Source organism: Molothrus ater, chromosome 2 (assembly GCF_012460135.2).
Source record: "Molothrus ater isolate BHLD 08-10-18 breed brown headed cowbird chromosome 2, BPBGC_Mater_1.1, whole genome shotgun sequence".
Taxonomy (NCBI): Eukaryota; Metazoa; Chordata; class Aves; order Passeriformes; family Icteridae; genus Molothrus; species Molothrus ater.
In genome coordinates, this window is record NC_050479.2 from 49,566,886 (window position 1) to 49,585,004 (window position 18,119).

General features: G+C 41.4%; 1 protein-coding gene across 2 annotated transcripts; it reads left to right on the forward strand.

The window, feature by feature from the left end:
- The first annotated feature begins 701 nt into the window (after positions 1-701).
- Positions 702-17,500, forward strand: FBXL3 (F-box and leucine rich repeat protein 3). Of its 2 annotated transcripts, XM_036393331.2 has the most exons (5): positions 705-935; positions 5,092-5,455; positions 7,476-7,598; positions 10,577-10,748; positions 15,578-17,500. In XM_036393331.2, the coding sequence occupies exons 2-5, from the start codon at positions 5,093-5,095 to the stop codon at positions 16,219-16,221; spliced, it is 1,302 nt and encodes a 433-aa protein (XP_036249224.1). In that variant the 5' UTR covers positions 705-935; position 5,092; the 3' UTR covers positions 16,222-17,500. The 2 variants fall into 2 exon arrangements, with proteins under 2 accessions (XP_036249302.1, XP_036249224.1); XM_036393409.2 differs by lacking the exon at positions 7,476-7,598 and having other exon boundaries at positions 702-935.
- Positions 17,501-18,119: the final 619 nt, after the last annotated feature.

Genomic DNA, 18,119 nt, shown 5'->3' on the forward strand with positions numbered 1-18,119 from the left:
TTGCCTCCGTACTCGGCACTGGAGAGGCCACACCGCGAGTGCTGTGTCCAGCTCAGGGCCCCACGCTACAACAAACCAAGTGAGGGGCTGGAGTGTGTCCAGAGAAGGGCAATGGAACTGGGGAAGTGCTTGGAACACAAGTCCTGTGAGGAACAGCCGGGAGCTGGTGGTGCTTAGCCTGAAGAAAAGGGAGGGTCGGGGGGAAGCTGAGGGTCGGGAGCTGTCACTCTCTACGTCTCCTGAAAGAAGCTTGTAGCCAAGCCGGGGCCGGCATCTTCCCCCAGGTAACCAGTGATAGGACAAGATGGCATAGTCATAAACTGCGCCAGGGAAGGTTACGGTTGGATACTAGGAAGAATTTCTTCACGGAAAGGGTGACTGAGCATTGAAAGGTGGTGGAGTCACTATCCCTGGAGACATTTAAGGACAGACTGGACGCGGCAATGAGGAGGCACTGAGTGCCATGGTGCAGCTGACATGGGGGCGTTGGATCATAGGCCAGACTCGATGATCTCGGAGGACTTTTCCAACCTAACAGATTCTGGGATTAGCCCCGGTACGTCTCTAGACTGCACGGCTCCCTTCCTGCCCGAGGCGGGACGCGCCCAGCCCCGAGCCGTAGTGCAGACGGGCGGGAGGAGGAGCCGACGCCGTCCCCGGCTCCGAGGCGCCGCGGGCGGGGGCGCTGAGGGGAGGTGGGGCCGCAGCCCGCCGCCATTTTGGCTGGTTCGCGTCGCTTCCGCCGCTGGAAGTAAACAGAGAGCGAGGCCAGGGAAGGAGCGAAGCAGCGACGCGGGCGGGACGGGACGGAGCGGACGGTCGGGCGGCGGAGCGCGCTGGGGTCGGCTTTGGCGGAGAGAGCTGATGTGGCCGGAGCGGAGGCGCCAGCGCGGCCCGAGCCCCGGTTAATGCGAAGCGCAGCAGGGAGCCGCCAGGTGATGGGGCAGGAACGGGCGGGCGGCGGCGCAGCGGGACCATCCGCGGGGTCCCAGGCCCCAGGAGCGGGCTCCGAGCAGCGGGGGCGCGGAGCTCGAGGCCTGCCGGGCTGTCGGAGCCCCGCGCCCCGGGCCGGGGCTGGGCCGGAAGGAACCGACCCTGAGGGGAGCCTTCTCCGGGAGTAGCGAGAGATCCTTAAATCCTACTCCGCCGTGTTTGGGGTCGCTGCTTCGCAGCTTTCCCGTGATAACGGTAATCAGTCGTGAAAGCCTCGCTGTGTCCAGCGGAGCAGGTTGTTTGCGGCAGGGAGGGGTTGGGTTCGCCCCTTCTTTCAGCCTCTGCTCCCCTTCAGCGCGTTCCTGGTGTTCCATGAACAGCGGGGCTGAGGCACAGCGAGCTCGGTTGGACAGGCTCTTGGGAAAGCGTTATCAGTCGGGTGCAAACAGCTCTGCACAGTTTGTTTTGTTTGGTTTTGGTTGTGGGATTTTTTTGGTTTGTTTTGTTTTGTTTTTTAACTGCCGTTGTGTTCTGGCTGTACCTTACTCGGCAATAAAAACAATGCTAAGCACGTGCTTTGCTCCTCCTCCTGCTGCTCGGTGACTGAACTGTGTGATTAGGGTTGGACATGACTATTGCAAACAAGATAGCCTGGGTTGCGCCCAGGTGCGGAGTTCAGAAACGAGTCCTTATAATAGGTGGAGAAATTTGCTTGGAAAATCTTAAGGAGTTAGGCACGCACCCGTCTTTCACCCATCTCTCTGCCCCCATAGAGATGGGTATTTTTGTTGGTTTGGTTTTTGGGATTTATTTTCCTTACTGGCAAAATCTTAGCTGCTAAAGCAAAGTTGGTTACAGCAGCAGTTTGAAAAACAATGATATGTGTGTGTCCTGAGTGTGCCAGAGAGAGATAAAAGCAAGATTGATGGTTCATGCATTTCTAAGAAGTGATAAGCAATCATTCCTTGAAAAGTAGGTTTTACTCATAGAGTAATTTGCTAGTATGGAATTTTGCATCCATGTCTTCCTGTTGAAAAGTTGGCCTTGGGTTTCAAGTGGTCGGATCTTTCAATTACTGGATACATAAAGCAAAATGAATTGAGCTTCTAATTGCATTGCCTTTTTCTTATGTTAAATGTCCAGAAAGGTTTACTTTAAGTGGCCTTTTAAAAGTAAATATATTTTTAGATAGTTCTGTAAACTTGTGCAGGCAAATATGCATTTTTAAAATTTCATATTTGTTTTATTGTTGGCATGTGAAGAGGTTGAAAGCAGTTATATTTTTAAAAAAACTATTTTGATACTTTAAGTTCTAAAATGAGAATCCAAAAATTAGATTAACAAATTGGTTAAAAATCAGATGACAAAACAGTCATGCAGTTCTTAAAATAAATTTTTTAGTCTTTAGCTTAGGCACTTTTTTCCTTTGGAAAAAAACGACGTTTGGAAAAAGTTTGCTAAGGAAATACTTTTGAAAGGTTTCAAAAATCTTAATCTTGACCTCTTTAAATACAGTAACAAAAAAAGTTGTCTGGAAAGGTGGTTTTTTTTCCCCGTCCCTTGCTTTAAGTCATGGCATTTAGTACATATAACTTCTTATTTTCTTGGAAGAAGAAAATATCAGTATACCTCTAAGTAATGGCTGTGGTGTCTTTTTGTTTTTTAAGTTGGCTGTTTACAAAAATATGGGGCAGTATCCCACAACTTCTCTGAGTGGGTTTTGGACTGTAACCAGCACATATTAACTACTTAGAGCTCATCCCAGTTAGCTCAGAGGTGCACAGTGAGAGCTGTCATTGAACTGGTCCACTCCTATCAACGCATCCCAGAGGCTTTTTTTCCAGAAGAAAAATGAATGCAGTTTTGTCAGTGGCAGCTCCCTCCTGGTCTTCTCTGAAAGGGAGACAAAAAAGAGGGGAAAAAAAACACCCCAAACCCTACCTTAATGCAGTGATAACAATAGCCTACCTAACTGGAACGTTTATGCAGATTTACTGCCTTGCTAGCAGATGAGACAGGATCTCTGCAAAGGAGGACTTGGAGAGCCCAGTCTAACAGTACCTTCTTTAGCTTTTTACAGATGGCTTTGGAAAGACTTGGACCTCAAACAGGCAAGCCTGAGTTTGGCAAGTTAATAGCTTGCCTGTGGTGAATGCTCCTTATAACCTAGTTGTTTGGAATATCTGTTTAGCCTAAAGCTTAAACCAATGTTGCATTTCAGACTAGCTTATTATAAATACTGTTCTTGCACTATGCTGAGTTATTATCTCTAAGAGAAACACAACAGGCTTGCAGTGGATTTGCCAATTAATTCTTGATTAATTTTAAGTTGAATTCCACTTTCATGGTTGCAAAATCCAATTCCTTTATATTTTTGTTAGTTGCAGATGGTTCTGAGTCACTGTTCAGTTTTCTTGCTTTTCTTCACTGATGAAGTGGCTCAGCACCAGAGCTCTGTCTCTAGCAGAAAGCTTGTTCCAGCACAGGAATTGTGTTCTGCATAGTCCCGTAGATGGGAACTGAATCACGGAAAACAGTTCTCAGGAAGCAAGTAGAGATTTTTGCCCAGTACTGTTTTCATGCTCTGCTTGCCTCCAAGTGTGCTGGGAGTAAAAATAGGAGTTTAAAATAGTCAAGACAAATTTTTTTCATCAGTCTTTCGTGACCCTATGTTCAGGTTTGTCTGCATCATCTTATGAGTGGCATTAGACCTTAAGTGATAGCTTGCTTCTGTCATGTGAGTAGCTAGGATTAAAGCCTTTTAAAGGTAGGTAGGGAGGTGCTGCCTTTGAGAAAGTAATCTGTGATGCACTGGATTATGAGCAGTATAATTTTTAGCTGGCATTTTGTTTCAGGAAGTACTTCCAGACTTAGTCGCAGTACATAGCAGGGAAATGTAACTTTTCAGATCCCAGGAGGGATCTGGGCATGTGATAACCCTAGACATGTAATTGTACTTGAATGTTAAACCAGGATGATTTTGCTGTGTATGAAGTCCTTGTTTATCTTCTAGGGAGGCTGGGGGTGCTTTATGTGTCAGGCTCACCCTGCCCCTGGATTCTCTCAGCTCTCTGGAGACTGGAATTGAGCACATTGTAGTTGAGTATGAGGCAGCAGAGCCCTTTAGGACATGATGTGCATCACACTGAGGCTTTTGAAAATAAATGATCAGATGCCGAGTTCACTTGTAAGATGGCATGTACAAAAGAACATGTTTGGATTAAAACCCAGTGAGCCTGGATGTGTTTCAGATATATGTAGTGGTAAGGGTCTTTTTCTCTCCAATAATGTAATATAAGGTAGAAGTTGTTTAGGTGATGTAATTATGGCAAAAGCATATGCTACAACCTTTTGCTGTGGGCCTTGCTGAATTTAATACAATTTTGAAGAATTTTTTCTGGCCCTTCTCTAAATTTTTTTTGTGGGTTGAAACTTCCAGACTGTTACTGGAAGTCTTCTGTAATGCCTATTTACTAGTTAGCTGGAAAAATGAAAGCACACCAATGGACTTGATGAAATATATTTTCAAGGATACTGATTTAAAACAGATATCTATTTAAGCAATGCATTTTAAATAAATAAATTTAAAAAGAAAATATTCTTCCTTTATCAGAAAAAAAATATTTGGTCTGATGCAACATCGCAATATGCAGTGCTTGCAAGCATACATGCAGTAATTATTTACTTCCTTGCCTGATTTTTATCTCCACAGTTTCAAGTGTAGTTCCTAATAAATTAGTTCCTAATAGGACTGGGCCAGGAATATTTATGTCAGTGTTCAAAAAATTGTTTAGAAGATTATCCTTCCATTAGTAGAACAGTAGAGTAATAATCAACAACACAGTAAAACAAATTAGTTCAAAGTGTTCTCAAACACACAAATGAAACACTGAAAGGAGAGTGACTGTTATAAACGGGTTGGCACTGTTAATGATTAAAGAAGTAATAGTAAAGATATCAGTTTAGATGATAATGTTATTTCTGGACTGCCATTTTGGTTTGTTACTTGGGGTTTTTTTCCTTTATATATGGCAGGAAAAAAAACTCTGCCAAGGTGTTGTTGCATAAAATACCCTTTTCAACTCCACAGTTTCTATTAATATTGTTCTCAGCTCTTTTACATTTACAAAATAATTTTTTTTTTAATTACTTCTGTAGAATGAAACGAGGAAGGACAACTAATGAGGCCAACAGCAGTTCATCTGAAGACACAACTGAGAAGGAATCCAAGAGACACAAGATTGTAGAGAAGAAAACCACAGTTGTGCAGAGTCCTGACTGGGCAAACCTGCTCCAAGACATTATCCTGCAAGTGTTCCAGTACTTGCCACTTCTGGATCGTGCTCATGCATCCCAGGTCTGCAGGAGCTGGAACCAAGTGTTTCATATGCCTGATCTCTGGAGGTGCTTTGAGTTTGAGCTGAATCAACCAGCCACGTCAAACCTGAGGACTACACACCCTGAACTAATCAAGCAAATAATAAAGAGGCATTCCAATCACCTGCAGTATGTTAGCTTCAAGGTAGTGTACTTTATAGGCTTTTTTAAAGTGACTTTTATCCCAAAAAGGAATAGGGCAGCTGTCAGTGTGGTAGGTGGCCTTGTTTTCAGGCTTAATAGATGGAGGAAATGGATTCTCTAAATGGACATGTAGACATGGAGATTACCTCCCAATTAATTTGTTTGGGTTTATTTTGAGGACCAAAACTTGAAATAACAGTATTGAACCTACCTTTTCATTGTCTTATTTCTGTCAGATGGGATTTTTTTTGGCTGGTGGTGTGTTTTTTTGTGGTTTTTTTGTTTGTTTTTGTGGGTCCTTTGTTGGTTTGTTTTTTGGGGTTTTTTGTGAGCTTTTTGGTTGGTTTTGGCTTTTTTGGTTTTTTGAGGTTTTTTATGTAGCAGTTCAGCTGCTTAAAATTCTGCTTCGTGAAGTGGACAGAAATAGTTCTGATACGACTGCATGAGTGGGTTACTGCCTCTGAATTAACTTCAGTCAGAATACCTAAGTTGAGCATTTCCCCATTTCACATCCTGTAGGTACTTGGCTCTAATATTCATGGTTAGAAAACATCTAATGCACAGAGAGTGACTTCAGTACTGCCAGTCATCAACTAGCAGTTTTAATCTTCAATTGTATGGGATTGTCTGTACTCAGTGCAGCTGCGTACAGGGGACTGAGAGAGTTTGTGTGGTTTGCATAGGATGGTGCATGTATTCACATTGTGGAATTATTTTCAGTACATGAAAACTTCTAATGTGGGCTTACATAGCAGTGTGTTTTGGAAGGGTGCTGTGAATCTCCTGGCTGCATATGCATCAGCTGTGTGAGAAATTTGGAAAGGAAGTGTGTTCTGCAGCAAGTTCAGCATACTTGTTTCTGAGATCAGGCAGTTCTAATGCTGGAATCATCAGCATGTGAGGAGCTGAGTCACCTCTAACTGATCACATGTATTGCTACTGCTTGCTTGCAGTACCAGATACAAACTGTTACCACGTGGTTTGCAGGGCTTTTATCAGCATCCAAATAAAGAAAACCTGGGGCTGTAGTGGAGTGACCTCCCAGTGTCTTATCTCCTGTCTGTGTTGCTTTACACCCAAGGAATTTTGGGTGCCCTTTGCTTGTAGGGTGATCCATCATTTCTTTCATGTGTCACTTCAGTTGTTCCAGTGCTGCAGAATACACAAGGAAGTGGGTGTAACACTCACCAGTCCTCTGTAAAGGCTGAAAACAAGAGGGGTGTTGTCTATAGGCAAAGAAGGATGAATTGTTGAAAATCAAGGTTTTTCAGCTTATGTTTGAGCAGAAAATGAATCTGTTGCTGCCAAGGTAGCATGGCTTACAGTGGAGTTAAATTTGATCCTGTGATCAAGCTTTATACTGTTCTGTAGGTCTGCAAAGCTCTCATGGCTGCTGCGCATTCAGAAAGCACATCTGAGAGTCGGGGGAAGTCCCCTGGAGACAAGCTTAGTGATTTGGTTGGGTAGCAAGCTGACTAATGAAGGTTTTGGGATTTGTGTTGGTTTGCTTGGTTTGGTTTGGTTTTTTTAGAGTATCCATTGCATCTGTTGTGGTTTAGCAGTGAAGGGCCAGTCATTCAGGTTTATATGATAATGCACTTAACTCTCCAGCAGCTCAGTTTTATGAACTGAGCCACTGCAAAAAGAAATGACTTTTGCACATAAGAAAGGATTTATAGAATTCTTGCATTTTGGTAAGGAGGAATGTAAAGAGGAAGTGGAATAGGCTCTGGACCCTCCACTGGCTTGTTACTTGATGTGGAATGAGGATCTTGGAACACACTGTTTAGCTAACCCCTCAACATGCTATATTTTACCAAAGTGTTTAGAAAAGTAGTAAATTTAGAGCAAATAGTCTTGGATTTTTGATTCATACTTTTTTGGGGGAATAAAGAATAACATTGATGGGTTCACAATGAGAGTTTTTTTTTTACATCACATTTCAGAAGGTAAAGTGAAAAAAAAAAGTTAAAGAGTGTATTTGCAGTGCATTCTGAACACGAAATTCGTTTTGTTTTAAGGTGGACAGTAGCAAGGAATCTGCAGAAGCAGCTTGTGATATTTTATCACAGCTTGTGAATTGCTCTCTGAAAACACTTGGGCTAATTTCAACTGCCCGGCCAAGCTTCATGGATTTACCAAAGGTATTTTGTTATGTATATTTTCTATTGCAAAGTATTGCAGTGTTTCATACAGTACTTCTGTAACTTTATGAAAAATTCTATTGTGGGAATATGAATCTTGGATAAAGAAACGTTTTTTAGTGGTCTGGCCTGTAATAAAGGGAGGAGCTGATATGTACAGTGATGGATATATGGAGTTCCATTCAGTCTCTGAATCATATGAGAGTGTAGGCCTGACCTTGTTCTTTCAAGTCCTCCTGTCTGTTGACCTCAATGTAGTGCTGAGCAGTGTGGTGCAAGCTAAGAGGCTAGACAGTTCAGGTCTGTGTAATTGTGTTGTGGGGTTTGTTTAGGAGACAGTTACAATCAAATGATTGGTAGAGTTTTATCCGTGTGGACTTACACAATCTCTTCAGAAAGAAATAGGATCATGATTTGCAGGGCTTCACTTCAGGCAGTCAAGCATTAACATACTTGGTGAAGTGCACTGTATTTCTGAAATTTTCAGTCAAGATTTTTACCTTGCACATTTACCAAAAATCAGATCTTGTTAGAAAGCATTTAATCTGGATGACAAATCTCTTACATGTGCTTCTAGAGAAGCATTCCTGCTAGTGAGGTGGAAGGAGCAGGGGAGTGGTTGTGAAGGGCCAGATACAAATAGACTATTGGCTAGATCTCAGTGTTGTCATGGCTACTGATGGCAGTAAGGACAAGGAAGAACTAGAGACAGCCTTGGAAAGGGAAGTAGGCTGCAGGTGAGGTTTGCTACAGAAGGGTTATCAATTATTATCCTTGCAGTGGTCACTGCTATGTCATATGTCTCTCTTGAATATGTATTTTTAACTGATAATTTTCAAAGAGGCTTTTCAGATATTTAATTAGTTTTACTCTGATTTTTTTCCTTTTCTGATGTTCTTCGAGGTGTGATGATAAGAAAACCTGAATATAGTGACAACAATCCACAGTGTGTTAAAAATACTTTGTCCTTTCAGCTCTTTCTTACTTTTTTTTTATTAACCTGAATGCTGCTTTAGATCTCTTAGTTTTCACTGGAGGGATATATTAGGATCGTGTCTAGCTTGCTGAGTAATTACTTGTAATTGTTCATGCTATGTTCTTACTCAGCTTCAAGGATTATAAAGCACGGGTTTCCTTTTTTTTTTGTTTCTCAGTAAGTTCACATTTGGCCTTTAAAAAAATAGATTCAAAATAAGTCAAAATTAGCTCTAAGGATAATTTGCCTTGTGGTGCTTATGACTTCAATAGTTTTGTCACTTGCATAAGGGACAAATAGTGAAACTAAAGAATTTAATTTGACTGTGACTGAATTCTTGTGGGAAGCTGTTAGTGACAGGTCCATTAGATGAAAAGCAGACAAAGCTGAATTAATTTGGGAAATGGTTAATACTTTGCTGTGGTTTTGGATTTCTTGGGGGGTGGTGGGGGTCTTATTTTTATCAGACTGTATAGGAGGTCTGAACTACTTGGAATTATCTTCATCAGTGCTCTCTTGTTGTCAAGTGACCTGACATGTGGCAAATATCTCTAACTCATATTTAGAGTTGTGTTGCCTGTCTTTTCACTAAGTACATTTTAGGTGTGTAGAATCTTTTAAAGAATCATACTACAGACTACAGATATGGCAATACTGAAAAGACCAGCTTTTACATGTTGGGATATTGCCTGTTTCCTGCTACCTCTTCAAACTAGAAGGTTCAAGTTACCTTTTTTAATAAGTGTGGTTAACTTTCTTTGCCTTTCTATTTAACAACCTTCTTTTTCTAAATACAGAGAATAAAAACACAGTGCTAACATTCTCATAATACAGAGTTGAAATAATATTAAAGCATCTTTTCTTCTGTACATAACACATATGAGCATACTGTTGGGATAGTTGGAGTGGTCCCTAAAGCCAAAGTGTGTAAAGATTCTGAGTTGAACTTCATGTTTCCATCTGCATGAACTGACTTTGAAAGTTTGTGTAAACGTGAAAGAAGTAAGTCCTACTGTAAATCTCATTGTGTGGCAGTTTTATTAAAAATCACAAATATATCACCTATGAACAAACAAATATTGTTACCAGGCCTTCTCTTACATAAATGTATTCAGGGTATGTGCCTGTGGCTCAGAGTGAAACAGGCTTGAAATCCAAGCAGCAGCTCAGTTTTTTAAAGATACTTAATGTAGTGCATGGAGAAAATTATTTTTTAAAGTCTATTTGGTCAGTCTGATAAGAAATCATGAGATGAACTAAATATTCACTTCATAACCACCAGTGGTTTTTACCATCACTGCTGTATCTGCTCCTTAGTCTGTGTTTCTCAAGTTCAGGTTCCCAGGGCTCTCTGTCTTTAAGGATAAGTTTCAGTGGTTATGCTGAGCACTTGTCCTGCCTTATCTATGCTGCTTATTCAGTAGTTCATAGATTTCCTGCTCCTTGGCTCTGTTTGGACCACTCCAGTTAGCTTTCCAAGAAACCTGTCCAAACCCTAAATATTTCTGTGTGGGTGGTAGGCAGGCAGTGCAGTCATTTGTCTTTGGATACAAACACTCCTGACTACGTATGCAGCAGAACTTGCCATGAGGGAATTCCTCTTCTACAAGATGCTTCTTTCAGAGTATGACTTGTCTCATCTGTTCAAAGAACATTAAAACAAATCCTCAAAATGAGGGCTTCTAGGCTTTCCCTTTGCTTGTGGTCTTTCTGCAGATTTAAATTTGCGCAGTGGATTGTCCAAGGTCAGGTTCTTGATTAACATCTGATGTTATACATTCTGATTTGCCCAATACATAAACAGATAGCAAAAAATTATTACACTTCCTCTACTAAAAATGTCAGTTTTAGTATAATTTTTAAATTATGCAATATCAAAAGAATGCTTTTTCAACAAATAATGTCAAGAACTAAAAACTAGGAGTGCTGTGCACATTGTGAAACCATTGAGATCTTTACTTCACATACTACTCTTTCATTTAAATTTCCTTTTTTTTTTCAGTCTCACTTTATTTCTGCACTGACAGTGGTGTTTGTGAACTCCAAATCCCTCTCTTCACTTAAAATTGATGACACACCCGTGGATGATCCATCTCTCAAGGTTCTGGTGGCTAACAACAGTGACACCCTCAAACTGTTGAAAATGAGCAGCTGTCCTCATGTTTCTCCAGCTGGTAAGCTGCTGTGGTTTTGGGGTTAGCCTCTTTGGGGTTTTTTGGTTGGTTGGTTGGGATTTTTTAATGCATGCAATAAATTCTGTCTGAAACCAGTACACCTCTGAAAACAGAGGGGTGGGGTAAGAGGGAAGATGAGTATGGTATTACCAGCAACTGTCCATGAATAAAGTACTTCCAGCTAGTAGTCAATCCATCTATCCTACCACTTCACAGTGACTACTGGGCTAATGATAAAATAGTGCATGTCTGCTGTGGGCAAATAGTTAACCTCATGTGGAACTTAATGAGAACATATCAAATTGATTGTGCTCAATTTGTGCAATGATAAAGTATTCCAATATAATGAAGCTTTTTTGGAATACAGGTTTCTTTTCCATACTTTGTTATGTGTGGGTTTTGACTGTTGCCATGCCATGGCTTAGAAAGATGCTGGTTTAGTAATTCTGAAAGAAAGTCATCGCTGGAGAAAAACTGCGGACAGTATCAAAAAGGGGAGATGAGACTGAGCTGTGTAAAACTTCTACAGTCACCAGATGTACTTCTCTAACACTCTTAACTGTGTCTGTAACAAGAATGAAGCCAGCTCATACCAGAACAAAATCATTCAAGATTGTTGAAATTCACAGAATTAACATTTCTGATAGACTTACACAACACACAGCGAATTTAAGATTTATTCACAGACCATCAGCTTAACACTTACAGTTTTCTACTGAGAAAGAGAAGAGGAGTTGTAAATGAAGTGCTGGCAATTTAGTGTGATTCCTCTTCTGAGGATGAGTAGAAACTATAGAAACCATAACACCATAACTTTCTCCGTGCAAATACATTGCAGCTGTAAATGCTAGATTTATTATCTGTCAAATTCACCAGCAGGATTTCTACAAGGGAAAAGCAGTACTGTTGCAGAGGGTGTGTTACTGTAGTGATAACAAACAAAACAAATTTAATACCTTTTGTAAGTGTAGCTCTCAGACAGAGCCTCGTGTTTGGCTTTGTATAAAGAAGTCCTGAAAATGCAGGAGTGGTGTTTTGCAGCAGCCTGGTCCAGCAAAGTGTTCCCAGAATTAACTGCATAATTGCCTCCTCCAAGCTTTTTAGTCGTAGATGGGGTTTGTTTAAATAGGCTTGAGGGACTGGCTTTTCCAGCCTAAAATTGTTTTTTGAGAATCCTTGTGTCTGAGAAGTGCAAGAGCCATAACAGCTGTGTCTGTTAAGAGGAAAAGGCTTCAGCAGTAATTTGTAGCTAGGCAGGAGAGTCATTTCCTTGGACTTGGATCGAAGAGTAGCCTGTCAGCTCTAGCAGAGTTGGCTGGTTTGTGGATAATCCTTGCTAGAAGGCTTCATTGGAACATCATACACTTGATAATTTGGGAGGAGACATGGGTGTGTTCTGATTGATGTATCTTGCATGGTTGTAAATTGAAGGAACAATGGGTAAGAAATGGTCATGCCTGTTAAAGGACATGTTCCAGCCTCCATGTTCTTCATGGAGGATGAATAGATCGGGGTAAGATGCATTAGTAACAAAACCAGGGAGTGCTGAGCAAACAGTAGGAAAGTTTAACTGCTTAATTCAGATAAGGGTGTGCCTTGAGATGGAAAAAAAGTGAATGCACTGGGTTTGCATGGCACTTGTTTTGTGGAGCAGTGAGGGGGCTACAGGAGTGGTTTCTGTGAAAACTGCCAGAAGCTTCCCCTTGTCCAGCAGAGCCAAGGCCAAGCCCATTAGTGACAATGGTAGTGCCTCTGGGATAACCTGTTTAAGAATGGGGAGCAGGTACTGCAGGAGATCAGTTGCAGCTGGGGACAGGCGTGAGAATACATGAGAGAAACAACTCTGCAGACACCAAGGTCCATGAAGAAGGAGGGGGCAAGAGCTGATCCAGGTGCCAGAACTGAGATTCCCCTCAGTCCATGGTGCAAACCATGCTGAGGCAGCTGTGCCCCTGCGGCCCATGGAGGGCCACAGTGGAGCAGAGGTCCACCTGCAGCCCATGGAGGACAGGTGGATGCCAGAAAGAGGCTGTGACTCTGTGGGAAGTCCATGCTGGAAGAGTCTCTTGGAAGCATGTGTTGAGAGAGGAGCCCATGCTGGAGCATGTTTGATGGCAAGAATTGACCCTGTGTGGAACACTGGAGTCTGTTCCTGAAGGACTGCATGCCATGGAAGAGACCCACGCTGGAGCACAACTGCAGTCTGAGAAGGACTCCCATTGAGAAGTTCATGGAGGACTGCTCCCATGTGAGGGACTGGGAAAGAGTGAGGGGTGGTCTCCCCCTGAGGAGAAGGAGTGGCAGACACAATGTCTGAAGAACTGACTACAGCCCCCATTCCCTGTACCCCTGTGCTGCTGGGAGGGAAGGAGGTAGAGAAAATAATAAGGAAGTTAAGCCTGGGAAGAACAAAGGAGTGAGAGGAAGGTGTGTTAAGATTCACTTTTATTTCTCATTACCCTACTCTGATTCAAGTGATAATATATTGATTTCCCCAAGTTGAGTCTGTTTTACCCATGATGGTAATTGGTGATCTCTCCCTGTCACCCTTATCTTCACTCTTGAGTTTTTAACTGTATTCTCTCTCCCCTGCCCAGCTGGGGAAGGGAGCGATTGCACAGCTTTGGTGGGCACCTGGTGTCCAGGGAGGGGCATCCCACCAAGTGGAACAAAGAAAGAAAGAAGCTGGTGTGTGGATGGCTGGCTTCCAGAGCAGGCAGGCTGCAAAAAATGAGACTGTTGAAGGAAAAAGTGACCTGGATTTTTTTTTTTTGTAATGGGGATATTGTAATTAGCAGGCTGCTAAAAATATAGAAAAGCTTTATGGAAACAAAAGGGCTGTGAGTTGCAAAACTAATTACTTATAGATGCAATTAAAATGTCTTCAGATTGGAGGAAGGGGGAATGTTCATTACTAGGTCAGTTCTCAAGAAATTTTTTAGTGAAGGACAGAGAAGAGTAATGAAAGTAGAGCAAGAGAGACTCCACTACTGCAGGGATATAGGAAAAAGGTTGATATCAAACAGTGAATTGCTCTAAGTTACTGTGTAAAGATAAAGAGACACGTTTGAATTTGGGCTGGAGAAACAAAGGCAGTGATGTATTTCTAATCTTTGTGAGTTTATCTGAAGTTACTTCTGTTTGGTGTTCCCACTCTGAAACACTAACTGTTGGAACAGAGGGAATGGAAAGTGTTCCTGTAAAGGTGGTATTTGTGCTGTGGCATGGGGTAGGAGGGCTGCTTCTCTTGGGAGTTGGGAAGCAGAGTAGGTGTCAGGTGTGCCTTTATCAGGAGCATCATGAGTCAGGGATTTTTTTGATGCAACTCAGCAGTAAGATCAGAGAGCAGAGCTGTTTACCTCTCAGTGACACTAAGGTGTGGGCAGTGCCTAGGGGTGTTCTCTGAAATACATGGGCTCCAGGCAGGCATTCCAGTAGCTGTCTACACTGTATACATTGTCAGCTCTTTATATAGGATGCATAGTTGCATTGACAGACCATGTATATCCAGTTTTAGACCCATAAAAATCACAGTAAGTTGTACCCCAGCTCTTCCCTTTTTGCATTGCACTGGTCTATAGTGTACCCCACAAGTTAACAAAGATTTATGGAAGGATGGCAGCCAGGACAACAAGCTTTTTTTAGATGAGAAAATGTATATGGATCTTGAAACTGCCTAAAATACTATATATCTCAACAGACCTAGGTATTCTGAAGCAGCATGTCTGAGTTTCCTTAGAGAGTGATCATAGTGACCCTTCTGATTCATGCAATGTTTTTGCAGTGATTTTTTTTAAAAAAGCGTTTCTATGCTCAGAATAGGCTTCCCTAAATTTAATAGCTGCACTTTAAAATAACTGCTGTTTTCTGAATTTCTTCCTGTTGCTTCAGTGTATTGAGCTCAGGTTTTTCAGTTTCATGTTAAATGCTATGTTCTCATCCCTTCTCTTAATGGAAAGGCTGTATCCTACATTTCATGCAGTTTTCTGGGTTACATGAAATGCAGAGGACTGAATGCTCTTCTTAGTGCTTTTTATTTATTTCAGTATTGTTACCAGTATAATACCATCGCTTGTATCTACAAATAGTGTGAGTGGAAACCTTAGACTGACCCGAATTCTCTTTTTAATATTTTGTCTTCTGTGAGCTGCATTGAATATTGAATCATTAAAGAGAATCTGAAAATTGCTGTTTTAGAAATTACTGCTCCAAATTTCTACTGTTTTCCTCTTTTTTGCTGTAGCTTTTCCAAATTTAAGCATTTATACTTTCCTAGAAAAAATAAATATGAGAGCAGGAGCCTCTCTATTGAATTAAAATATAACATTCATTTTACTTTTGCTTTACATTTGCTTTCTTCAGATGACAGATTTCACTCACAGTTGCTTTGTCAGCCACAGAGCACTCAGCAGTTCTTCCAAGCTGGCTAAGGAAATAGTTTTATCATAAGTAAGCACCTTTTACAAAAGTGAGATTGAGTATATGTAGTCTTACAACAGAACACTCAGAATATGCTATTTATGTATGTGTCACTTCTGTTTATGTGTTTGTTCACTTCTTTCTGATTCCCAGCAAAACAGAGATGTAGTCACATTGTGTGTGTCTGTCTCACATGTAGGTACAAAAAAGTCACAAGATCCTGCCTTTGAAAAAGATTAGTGTTCTGGTTGTCCAGTTTGATTTGGTTTTGATTCAAGGTCTTGGTTGCACATTTGAAACAGGTGCCCAAAGCACCCCTCCTGCCACACACAAACAGTTCCCTCCCACTTTTTTTCAGTCATCAGTGCCTTTATCTGTGTAACGCCTTGCATCGTGCTGTCCTCTCACAGGTATCCTTTGTGTGGCTGACCAGTGCCATGGCTTGCGAGAGCTGGCGCTGAACTACCACCTGCTGAGCGACGAGCTGCTGCTGGCTCTGTCCTCGGAGAAACACGTCAGGTTAGAACACTTGCGCATCGATGTGGTCAGTGAGAATCCCGGACAGACTCAGTTCCACACCATTCAGAAGAGCAGCTGGGACGCTTTCATCAAGCACTCTCCTAAAGTAAATTTAGTCATGTACTTTTTCTTGTACGAGGAGGAGTTTGACCCGTTCTTTCGTTACGAGATCCCCGTCACTCACCTGTACTTCGGCAGGTCGGTCAGCAAGGACGTGCTGGGCCGCGTGGGGATGACGTGCCCGCGCCTGGTCGAGCTGGTGGTGTGTGCCAATGGATTGCGGCCGCTGGACGAGGAGCTGATCTGCATCGCCGAGCGGTGCAAGTACCTGTCGGCCGTGGGCCTCGGGGAATGTGAAGTCTCCTGCAGTGCCTTTGTGGAGTTCGTGAAGATGTGTGGCGGTCGCCTCTCTCAACTCTCTATTATGGAGGAAGTTCTGATTCCTGATCAGAAATACAGCTTAGAGCAGATTCATTGGGAGGTTTCAAAGCATCTTGGTAGAGTCTGGTTCCCAGACATGATGCCCACTTGGTAAAGTCCTTAAAAGACTCCAAGGCGAATGGAGTAGCACCTTAAACCCAAGCTTACCATATTGCAATTTCCTGTATAAGCTTATTTAATAATACAGATTCTGTTGCAAGTTAATTAATGGTTTGATTAGAAAATTAATTTTTCTTTCAAAAATATTTTGGAACTTGAGAACCAAAAGAGTTCACAGCTCCAAAACCTGTTTTCATCCAAACAAAATTCAGGTTTCTGTTTTATATTTAGTCTTTGTCATTAAAGGTGACTTTAAATATTTTTGGAAATAAAAATTATTTAAAATATTGAAATGCACTTGCAGAACACCAGTTTTAATATGGTGTTTTTCTTTGATTTAGATTAGTAGTATTGGACACAATCATATTTAATCTTAAAAAGCCAAGTGAAACCCCACCAAAATTGCATGCTTTTGTTGCAGACCTGTAGCATTTCTAAGTCCAGTCACCTCGATGACAAGATGATGATTATGAGGAGTGTCTAGTAGCCTGTGAAATACACACATTCTGTTAAGTCATAAAGGCAAGAGCAATATACAATAATAAATTTAGACAACTAAAGTAGTAAGTTTACCACCTTATTCAACAGATTATTAGATCCATCTAAAATGTATTTAGAGCGCTAACAGGCAGTAGTGTGAGCTACCAAAAGTGGTGTGGGGTTTTTTCCACGCTCTATGCATTTTAATGTAGTTTGCTTATGGGGTCTCAGATCTGCGTCTAAACCTGTTTTAAGGTATTTTATGTCTAGCTCAGGAAGCGAAAGCATTCTGGGGAAAAATGTAGATACATTGTATTTAAAACCACACTGGAGTTAATGAGCTTTCTTGCACATTACCCGGTCTGGCAGCATACGGTGAGATGGAATAATGTATGGTTTGTGAAATGAACCCAGCAATGTTATTCTGATGAAGTGGGTGTGAGCAGTGCGAGAAAGGTAAAATTTGAATGTTGACCAAGAACCTTTTCACAAAACCTTAGACCTTTTGGCTGCTTTCAGTTTGACAGAAATGACATTGGAACAGTTGCTTAAGCTGTATAAACTAACTGTATACTGTAAATCTGTTTCAGAAATGTTTATGTATAAAGTGGATGTTTAATAGATGATAATTTTTGTATTCCTTTAATTCAGCTAGTTCTGTAATTTCATAATATTTAACAATTCAAAAGGAGTAGACTTGGTGAAGTAGAGCAATAGGCAAAAATTTGTTTCGAACATTTTATAAATCAGTTTTATTAAAGAAAGTTTTTAGTTTGTAAGTGGTGTAGGCAAGACACTGCCTGTGATCTGGACGTGGCTTGTGACTTCATTTCTTACTGCCAACAGTTATTTTCTCTTTGAGGTTGCTGATGGTAACACTGAAGTGTTGCCCGGAGAGCTGCATGTTTGAGAGATGTGGTCAGCCCTCAGCAAGGCAGAGCTGCCCCCACGGGCTGGGTTGAGCTTAGCTGGTGGCTGCTTCTCACTTGAGCTGTACAGCTCCTTCTGTCGTAAGTAGATTTCCTTCATCTCTGATTTCAGTCATGTTTATCCGAATGTATAATTTAGTGTAATACACTTATGAGTGTATTTAAGTTCATAACTATATTTTGAGCAAACAATGCTCAGCGGACTGGACATCTTTATAGGGGAGTTGTATGTTTCTGTAGAGCTTTGATTTAAAAATTGCATTTTATGAAATAACTCCGGTTTTTGTATTAGAATTTGTTAAATTAATGTAATCTATAATTTGCTTTTATTTGTACAAAAGGTGTCAATATATTTAGTCCTTAAAAGTAAAAAAGCTCTGTGTCTTTTATAACCTGACTCTCAGAACTGCCTGTATGAGAAAGGTGGAGTATGACTTGTAGTCTGGGGACAGGATTTAGTTTTCACTAAATTAATGTGAACTAA

What these genes read in the sequence shown, in the direction of transcription:
- FBXL3 (XM_036393331.2), top strand. Translation starts at nt 5,093, where the DNA reads ATGAAACGAGGAAGGACAACTAATGAGGCCAACAGCAGTTCATCTGAA. An exon ending in TGCAGTATGTTAGCTTCAAG is followed by an intron (nt 5,456 to 7,475) that starts GTAGTGTACTTT and finishes TTTTGTTTTAAG; the next exon opens with GTGGACAGTAGCAAGGAATC. An exon ending in TCCTCATGTTTCTCCAGCTG is followed by an intron (nt 10,749 to 15,577) that starts GTAAGCTGCTGT and finishes GTCCTCTCACAG; the next exon opens with GTATCCTTTGTGTGGCTGAC.